The following is a 10,585-nucleotide window of genomic DNA, read 5'->3' as shown; positions in this document are numbered from 1 at the left end:
GTATTAATCTTAAAAATTTTAAGTGTTCGGATTAAATTGATATATAAATTCATCGATATTAATTCTAACAAAATAAAAGTCAATGTCGATTTCTAACAGGATCACGAGGAATAACCCAACTTAGGCCCATCATACAACATACAACTATGTAAAATGTTAACGTGTCTTCGCTTCTCCCTCGCGGATGCATGTCTTTAATCTCTCTCTCTCTCTCATTCCTCCCAACAAGTCTAATTGCTTGGGTCAAACCCAAGTTTAGGAGCGAGATAACGAGTCATGGGCATGATATACACGGATTCGAGTTACACTAGCAGCACAAGCATTTTATCGAACACCATATGGTCTTGTTCGGACGTGCCAAATGGCATGGGAACCTTGTGGGTGATCGTCCTCACCTCGGAGGATCCGCCCCGGTCCGACTCGAGCTTCTTCACCACGTCCTCGGACAACAGCTCCACTCGTTATGATATGGTATATTTTGGCCCAAGACACGTCAAAGTCCGATGCCATCAGGCACAGTCAGAATCTGTACTAAGACACTACTCGGCACGTCATATCTCGATCACTCCACTGTTTGGCATGTCTACCACACCAGCCCGCGTACGACCAACCCACGTGCAATACTATAAAGACCTCTATCCAACATCTGGGAGAATGGGGGCAAAAGATCAATTGATCACTCCACTGACTTGCTTGTCGGAGGGACCTCGTCGGGTGATCCCGACGAGGGCCATTTTTGTAGGAAAACCCGGCCACCTCACAAAGGCGAGCTGCCAGCCATCCTGGAGAAGGAGAGACACAGCTTGGCATACACGGCGCCCGGATCGGCACATAAGGAACGTTGATCAATACCCCGTCGAGAGGGCCCGGTCGACCTCGGCATCCAGTTCAGCCGACAGAAGACTTCCGACATTGACCCGTGGACCAGGCCGTGCTGACTCACCAGCCACGACACATTTGTTCACTAACACCTTTCTCCCTTGCAGTAGCCACGGTGGACCATGACCTCATCAGGCCCCAAAACCAATCAAACGTCACGTCCAGCACCACCATGTCCAGAATAATTGGATTCCCTTCGCCTCCCATCCCTACGCTCTTGGAGAGAAAGGGGAGGTTCCGGTAGCCATCGATGACGTACCGAGCTCTAGGATCCGAACGAGGAAGTGTGGTATCAGGGAAGCGTTTTGCGGTGTCCTCTGAGGAGCTCATCCGATAGTTGTATCCCCACACATCAATCACTCCTCTGGGATTTCTTAGTACACCTTTAACCACGGAGTAAAATCTGGGAAGGTTGAACCAATGGACGGCCTGCGCCACCGTCACCAAATCAATTGACACCAATTCATCGTTCGAAGTGGAGAGGGGCGTGTGGATGTAGCGGAATTTGGGGTCTCGGGTGCCATGTTTCAGCTAAGCCTCACTCATGTCCGTTGCCATCACCTGCTCGTAGTGATCCACCGCCCGCAATACATGTATGCATATGTAATTAGGACGGGGAATCGATGGAGGATGATAGGGCACAATTTGGTAGCACGCCTCCTGATACCCGACTGCAGCCACCACAGTGCCAACGAAAAGTTTCAAAGTCGGTGTGGCACACCACGTCAATACAACGTCGTCCCGCGAAGAGTGGAACGATGTCCCTCGGGTATGACGGTGGTGTCGCTCATGTACATCGTCGTCTCGCAAAGAGCGGAACAGCGTCACTCGGGCATGACGGTGGCACCGCTCGGGTACGACATCATTCCATAAATAGAAGAACTGCGTCGCTCAGGTGTGACAACGTCATCGCTCGGGTACAACATCGTCCTCGCAAATAATGGAACGACACCACTCGAGTACGCCTCTACCCCGCAAAGGCAGGAACAACTCCACTCAAGTGCGACGCTGCGCAGGACAACTGGTGTCAGCGTGAAAGGTATGAGTTCATCGCTTAAGAGGGCGACGACCATTAAGAGGTTGGTAACAACAAACCCCCGCGGGTAGGCATAAAAGCCTAATGCCTGGCCAACATGGGAGAGGATTTTTCACTCACGCATTCTACTCTCACTCATTCAACGGAAAGCTAACTAAAACATCGAAGGGGTCAGATCAGAAAATTTCCCTCCTGACCTCGGCCTATGTGCAGGAGCCCAACGATAGAAAGGGTAACCCTCATGAGACAAGGTTTCAACCCAACCTGACGCACGAACGAAGACACAGAAGACCCTGCGTATCGAGGACCCCAAGATAAAGGGCTGCACCAGACATGAGACGGCTGAAGCCAATTTTTGAGACCCGAGTGCTAGTCAAGGCGACCCTGCGCCAGCCACGGTGTAAAGAGACCCTATCAGAGGAGATAGTAGGGAGAGAGGGGAAGGTGGGACTTCACACTGATAGCGGCTTAGTCGTTACCGGTGCCAATGTCCTATGCTAATTTGTGATGGGATGTGAAGGATGCAAGCTTGGAGAACCAGTCCTCGAGATACATGGGCCTTGCCTCCGCATAGATGGTCGCTTGCTTTAGGAACAACCTCGCCATTTTTCCGAACACCTCTCTCTCGCTCTCTCTTGCACTCATTCCGTCTAATTATATAGCATCTCATATTATTATACTTTTTAATATCTTGATCCATATATTTTAAAAAAATTATATTAATATCTTTATAATTATAAAAATAAAATATTTAATTTTATTTATCATAATGTTATTGATTTTACCGACGAAAATATAACACATAACAATATGTGCATAATTATTGATTTTACTAATGAAAAAAATGATCATTTCATATAGGCGAAAGAATAGAGCCATTGACTTAGGCAACTAATAGAGTCAATACTGCTACTTGTGAAAGATAGTGAGATCGAGTTATACGTCCTCTTTGCGGTGGATGTTGAGGATGAGGAGGAGTGGGTAGAGGTGTTGTGGTCTCTCGTGAACAAAGAATTAGAGGTTTTGGGTGGGCCTGTCTATAACATCCCATTAGTCCCACATCGAAAGTGGGCAATGTGTATGATTGACTTATATGGGTCTAATGAGTGTATTATTTTAACTCTCGTTTAAGCATTTTTATTCGTGGTTGAAGGACCAAAATAAAGTTATTGGTCAATTGACTCATTAGACTCGGGTCCTGATATTTGGTATCAGAGCCGACCTAGCATTTGGGCAGGTGTGGATAAGACTCTCTCCATCTTAACTTACCCATGATCATGCCTTATCGACGAGCTCACCATCGTTAATCCTCGAAGATGGCTTCATCATCTTGTCCCCGACCTCCTTGCCTACTTTCCTAAAGGTGGAGGTAACGACGAAAATGGCTTCGCGAGGATCCTCAACAACAACAAGTGGTTGGAATCAACATTGCAACCGTTAGGTACGAGCGCACCCAAAGCCTCCCCTTCTTTGATCATGAGAGAGCAGAGCACTTTTGCCCAATCCTCCTTGTCCTCAGCCTTTACTGCCAAGGGGACATAGTACTCAATCTCACGATCCTCTTCTGCAAGTAACAGCATCGATTCTATTCGTTGCCTTAAGCAAATGGTCTCATTCTTTCACTTACCTGAAAATGATTATTTTATCATGGGTAAAATCAATAATTTGTATCTTTCGTTAACTAAATCGATGACGTTAAGATAAGTGAGATTAAAACTTTTACTTTTATAATTATAATGATATAAATATAAAAATTTTAAATCTAAGGATTAAAATATTAAAAAGTCTAATCGTAAGAGATAATTTGTAATTATTGTGTGATCGTGATGGTCAAGAGTAAAACAATGCTCGCGTTGACTCTTGCGAAATCACTGCAACAGCATGATGGCAGCGCTTACCTCATCTACGTGGTGTCTATTAATTAACATGGGATGATTTAGACTACTGGACAAGTCTTCAACCCAATAGTGAATGTAAATTGATCAACGTAATATGGGTCCCCTGATTATGGATAAAAATATGTAATTTAATTCAGATTTGAATACACATATCCATTGTAATTTGCATGTAAAACGTGCAAGCAAATTTATAGCGCTTCGTAAAAGAAAGGGCGGAAATAGGAACCTGTCCCTTTCTTATCACTGTAACTCGAGCTCCCTGGTCAATAATTTCTGGACATCACATTAACTGCATGCAATCAAACTACAAAGTCCACTTTCCAACAAGACTGTCCGTTCTCTTCTCCAAAAGGTGGTGAACATATAATTTAAGCAAACGCAATTATAATGGCTTTTCTTTGTTGCAGACGAGTAATATACCAATACTTTACTTCGCCTAAGAAAGCACCAGGAAACCACCTCATTTAAAAGATCACATTGCGTTGTCTACAGAAAGAGACAGGTTAATACCAACTTGTGTGATGTACGTCACCTAAGAGAATTTGACATCGATTTGATTTTTTGGATCTGTTAATATTAATCGGTTCTTGACTTTCTGCCACCGATTTTGAGTCTCTACCAACTGCTAAAGAGACGGGGCAAATAATGTCCTACTGGTGCACGGAGGCGAGCGAAGCCTACACACTGCTCGAGCCATTCATACGGTGCAATCACGAAAATATCGGTGCGGGCCACGCTTCTTTGATGATGGGTCCCAGCAAAATCAGAATGAGATATGGATGGTCTCGAGAACGTTTGGCATCCGTGGAAATGGAGGCAGAAACCATGATACGTACGTAACCGAGCTTCGTTTTCTGTCACAAGAAATTTCTCTGGATAACAAAGAAAGAAAGAACCCATGGTTCAAGAATGCTTTCTTACTTTCTTAAACAGAGAAAAAGATAGAGGTTGACTGCGGCTTGGCGATCACGGCATCGATATCCCTGGCCACGTCGGAGGTGGTCAGCGAGCGACTCTCTGATGCGGCTGGAGTTGGACACGCCCACCCGCCTCCTTCGTTAACATCCCCTCACTTTCATTGTTATTATGAGCCTCTCTGGATTGGGTTGTGCCGTGTGCTGTTCCGTTGAATGGTCCGCAGCCAGTCGATAGTAGCCAATTTAAAGCTAACATCCACCCAACTGCAATAGCTATCACGTAAGCGCTCACAACGTCTCCCGGCCTTGTATTGACCTTTTCTTTCAGAAAGCGAGCGAACGATAGAGTGATTACCCCGCCATTTTAATGAGGAGAATATATATATATATTCCCGTTTGTTGTATGGTCTTGTATATACGTCATTGACTTTAATTTCTCACAAGGGTGTTGCTTATGATCTGTATCTCTCCACGTCCAAGAATATAGTTGGTGAATCTCTACGTGAGTACGTGGGTTGATCCAACAGTGATACATTAATGATTCCCAGTCATACTTGACGCTTGTGAGTTAGCGTTAGGAAGTACTTCGTTAACACCACGTACCTTGGACGCTGGGCGAAGTATACGCCCTTCGTGGAATAACACCAGGCCTGAGCAATTAATTATTCATGTTGGATCCGGTTCAAAATCTTACAATTTTCCAAATCGAACCGTAAGTAGGAACAGGAGCCATGCTGAGGTTGATGATACGGTGAGCACTACTAAATCTATTAGTCTTATGAATCCGGCAATGCACATTCCATATCAAAAGCTAACGAGACAAACAGTGGACAACATTCGACAGCCTTTATTGTGCAGCTAACCCATCCGAACCATGTTTCTAACTTGCGTGTTTAGCTGAAGCTTTCATTGAGTGTTATTGTGGTTTGTTGTACTTACTCGGTTGACCAATGAATAGTTCCGCGACCTGTCTTAGCTACCCCATGTCTAAGGGGAGTAGCAATCGACCTAAGCATTTCCTAACCTGACAGGCTGGTGGGGAGCTCCAAATCTGGAAGGATGGCACCTGCTTGGTGAAGAGTCTATACATCTCTAATAACCAATAAATGCATGCCTACTTTGAATCCAGTGTTCGTGTAAGCTATGTTTAAAAGGTAGAGTTGCGGCAGCGTATCCAATGGAGCATATATTTTTCAGTCGGATTTCTCGGGTCCAAACGTCTTGCAACAGTAATCCATCGAGTATGTCTTTCTATTTTCGGTAAGGGAAACAATCGCACGATCGCATTGATGACGCACGCCTTCCGCAACAGACGTGTTCAATCGAATCGAGATGTAGGGGCGCAGTGACATGAGAAGATTCTTCTTATCTACTACATATACGCATGCGTGTTAGCGGATCTTCATAACTTGCTTGTCCGACCCGATAATTCACCAATTGTGAGCCTTGGGGTGGTCGGTCAGCTTTGGCTCTTCCATCGACGCCCGACAAATTCGATACTTACCGCATGTTGCATCCAAATCCGATAACTGGCAGATTCGGGTTCGCATTTTTGGATCTTACAAACTGTAATCAACCGAAGCAATCCGCCTCCACCGGCAAAGGCAGGAGGGAAGCTGCTTTTGACTCGCCCGAGAATGTGATGTGAAGCCCATTGTGCATGAACTGGATCACAGCTCACCCAACATGAGGACGTGGGGCCCGTGTGTTTTCCAAGGTTAAATTTGTCGGCTAGCACGAGAAAGGAGACAATCTGGAGACGCGAAACATTATCATTTCACAGGCATAGCAGTCCCCTTATCTCCGAGTGCCTATATTTTAATTTGTATGGAAAATCCCATTCTATTCGATCATGCATGCGCAAAGAGATCATGTTCCACCCAGATAGACCAACAAATTAAAGATCTGTGATTGAAACGTCAAGATTGCATGACAACAACACGCCAAGCAGGAGCTCTCTTTCCGACGCGCCAGCTCCGAGTCCCGTCGCCACACATGAATCGTCTCGCCAGTCTTTGCCAAGCCGTCTCGCTCCCAACGCTCTCCAACTCCATTTAATTCCACCATCTACATTTGCCCTGCCCCATTCATTAGAGAGTCTTCCGAGTTGGTTGATGGATTTATGAACTGTAAGTCGTCGATGCTTATGTGATAAATCCCCCGAGTAGAAACTTGAGAAGTCGCCTATATATACCCTTCTTTCTCTTGTTCTTCCCTTGCATCTCCAAGTCTTTCACCGACGTGAATCGGGAAGAACACAAGACCGAAAGAGAGCAAGCCTTGATGGGATCCAAAACCCGGCTTCTGTCCCTCCTCACCCCAATCCAACTCCTGCAGGCTTTCTTCTGTTTTCTTTTAGCTCTGACACTCGCCCTCCATGCCATACTCTCTTCCACCTCCACCCTTCTACTTGACCACAACATCAGACTCGTCCTCTCGCAACATAGGATTGCACTCTTCTCCCTTCTATGGTGCACCTTGGTCGCTCTCCTCACCTACCTCTCCACGCGGCCTCGACCGGTCCTCCTCCTCGACTATGCTTGTTTCCGCCCCGACACGGATCGCAAATGCAGTTACGAGACGTGCGAGTACTTCGTCCGCCGCAGCCGCCGCTACAACGACGTCAGCGAGCAGTTCATGAGCGGGATCTACCACAAGTCCGGCCTCGGCGACGAGACCTATGTGCCGTCCTTCATCTTCCAGAACGACTACGAAGCCAAGCTGCAGTCGGCGCTCGAGGAAGCCGAGGAGGGCATGACGGCCGCCGTCGACGCCCTTCTCGCGAAAACCAACGTCCCGGCCTCCGCTATCGACCTCCTCATCGCGACTTGTGGCATGTTCGCTCCGTGCCCCTCACTGACGTCCCTTCTCGTTCACCATTACCGCCTCCCGGAGTCGACCACGACCTACAACCTCAGCGGCATGGGGTGCAGCTCCGGCGTGGGGGCCATCGACCTCGCGGCAAGAATACTAAAAAGTTCACGTAAAATTCGCTATGCGCTCGTCGTGATCACCGAGAGCATAAGCCTCAACTGGTACTTCGGAGATAACCGCTCCATGCTGGTGACCAACTGCATCTTCCGCGTCGGCACCGCCGCGGTCCTCATCACCAACGACCCAGCCAAGCGTGATGTCGCCAAGATGGAGTTCCTCCACTCCCTCCGCACGCACCACGGCGCGGACGACGCCTCCTACCGTGCCGCCTACCAAGAGGAGGACGATGCCGGCACCGTGGGCGTCGCGCTAAAGAAGGATCTTATCCGTGTTGCCGGCGAGGGTCTGCGCGCCCACATACGGCTCCTGGCGCCCAGGGCACTGCCGTGGTCCCAGCTGATACAATATGCCTATCACGTGGTGAGTGGGTGGGTGAGGAAAGGCGACCAGAAGCAGAAGGTGCCGGATTTCACGACGGCGTTCGAGCACATGTGCGTGCACACGGGAGGGAAGGCGGTGATCGAGTCGGTGGGCCGGCTGATGCAGCTCGACGACAGCGTGACGGAGCCGGCGCGGATGTGCCTGCACCGCTTCGGGAACACGTCGAGCAGCCTGGTGTTCTACGAGTTGGCCTACTTTGATGCCAAGGGACGTATAAAGAGCGGGGACAAAATATGGATGCTGGCATTCGGGACGGGGTTCAAAGTCTGCAGCCTGGTGTGGAGGGCGCTCGGGGACTCTGTGATGGAGCCAGACAACCCATGGAAGGATTGCATCCACAGGTACCCCATGAAGACGTGGTAATAAATAATCAGTCAAATGCATCCATGGGTGCCTGTGCGTAAAGTTGAAACGTGAAAGCTGAGGGTGACGGTGAATAAATTGATAATCCACCCATCTTGATTTGATTTTATCCCATCTCTAACAAGCTGGAGATGGATACAATGTCATAATCAAATTATTATATATAGCAGTATTATCATCATCAAGATATGGATAGCTTTGTTAATTCTACTGGTGTATTGGTTTAGGATTGGGTTGCAGTTTTCTTCTCCCGTCATTTGTCGTGTGTTACCGTTTCAGTTTCAGTGAGGCTCAACAAATTGGCTTTCTCTTTGTGAAATATGGTTTGAATAGAATTAGTCAACTTTACTATCATTTTTTTTAGGAAGTTTTAATTGGTCAATAGGTTACTGTTACTCGCAGCAGTCAGTCTTTTCTGAATGGTTGTAGCATGCAGTCGCTTGCAGCGGGAGAAACATCATTGACCGAACGCTAATCGACGACGAATACTTAATATTCTCGACATAAAACGTACGAGTAACGTCGGTTCACGCCAGCGGTCAGGTGGTCACCGCTAGAGGCTATGTGCATAAATTCTGCATTATGTTCTGTGGCGTTGCAGTGCTTCTCGATTCAGTGGGCAGGACACATCACAGATATGGATGTGTTATAGTGAGTTGACGGGACGGGTATGTGTCGTTCTTCACCCATTTATATGACATGGACCGTAGCTGATTGATGGACAGCTGTCATCCGATAATTACCATTACCATTGATGGATCCACTTAACGGCGCATAATGTCGCACTTCACTGTACAATGTATAAATCAAGATGCACGAATCTTCACGTGTTTGGATGGGGCACGCGGAAGGCGGTATAGAAGAAGACCCACGGTCTCTCAATGGTATAGCAATATTACTAATTACGTTATATGGGAAGAGACATCAGTCATGATCTCACCGGTGCCCGACATCACCACTCCTTATCAGATTAATTTAAACGTATTATTCAGACAAACAAGTCCAGCATATTAATTTATCATATTCTTAGTAGGTGAAAAATAATGGAAAGGCGATAAGGTTGGCGTCTAAAAACAGATTTCATCCCTCTCCATTTGTGTTTATACTTTTAAATTTTTAATCGTTCAATGTGTCAAGGATTCAGATTCAATTGAGATTCCATCTTTGATCTTATCACAAGTCTGATGCCGAGAAATAGAGGAATTCAATGGATACTCTCACAGTATTATCCTAAGCTTTAAAAGGTAATTGTAAGGGTAAGGAAGACCTTACGAAAGATCAGCGTTCAATTATCTGTCGAACATTATGATTATTGTATGATATCAGTATGAATGTCGAGTTAGCATAGTTATAAAATAATGATATAATTAAAATATCATATCCATATAATATATGTTATCGGATTATTTATATATAAATTCCTCTCATGAAGACTAAAAACTTAGATGTGACAAATAACTCCCATCGGATATGAGATAAGGAGACATTCAAGCTATTAATTATGATGTCCGTAAAATGAGACCAGCTGGCTTCGTTTTCTGGGTTGCTTCGTTCGAGAGTGAGACCAGAGAATACTATGTAAGTTTAGGAACTGACTACCATTAACAAATGAATTGATAGGCAACTCCAAATTTGGGGGACTGAGGGTAAGAGAATTGACATAGAACTGACTATGTGAAAATGTTGGCTGTATCGCACCAAGACAATGATATGTTGGAGCAGTTGAAAACATATATTCGACGACTAAAAATAATCCCCACTGACTGAATAAATAAATAATCTCACTCGCAGTTTTCATGTAGACAAGTGAATTATATATGTGTATATATATATATATATATATTGATTTATCAATATGATTATCCAATTAATCTCGAATATAAAATTCTCTTTAGATCAGATTGATGAGATGAAACCTATGTGCTTTATCAAGATAATTTTGTAGCCCGTAATCATCACTAATCCAATTAAACTTTTACACACTCTTATAATCGAGTGATACATAACTTATTCGAATTAATTTTCGATTCAAACATGATAAATATGACCAAACCGATTACCTCCAAAGATAGCTGTCAATGGCTATTCGTATTTAAGTTTGACATTAGCCACTAACT

The 10,585-nt window shown here is 45.6% G+C and overlaps 1 protein-coding gene and 1 pseudogene across 1 annotated transcript; one reads left to right on the top strand and one right to left on the bottom strand.

Moving 5' to 3' along the window:
- Positions 1 to 302: 302 nt before the first annotated feature.
- LOC103981623 (uncharacterized) lies at positions 303 to 2,521 on the bottom strand (annotated as a pseudogene).
- A 4,327-nt stretch (positions 2,522 to 6,848) lies between these two features.
- Positions 6,849 to 8,673, top strand: LOC103980971 (3-ketoacyl-CoA synthase 4). The gene has a single exon (XM_009397520.3). The coding sequence runs from the start codon at positions 7,014 to 7,016 to the stop codon at positions 8,466 to 8,468; it is 1,455 nt and encodes a 484-aa protein (XP_009395795.1). The 5' UTR covers positions 6,849 to 7,013; the 3' UTR covers positions 8,469 to 8,673.
- The last annotated feature ends 1,912 nt before the right edge of the window (positions 8,674 to 10,585 follow it).

The sequence above is a fragment of the Musa acuminata genome, chromosome BXJ2-4 (genome assembly GCF_036884655.1).
Source record: "Musa acuminata AAA Group cultivar baxijiao chromosome BXJ2-4, Cavendish_Baxijiao_AAA, whole genome shotgun sequence".
Taxonomy (NCBI): Eukaryota; Viridiplantae; Streptophyta; class Magnoliopsida; order Zingiberales; family Musaceae; genus Musa; species Musa acuminata.
Note: the sequence above shows the minus strand (reverse complement) of the source record. Positions and strands in the feature narration are given on the sequence as shown.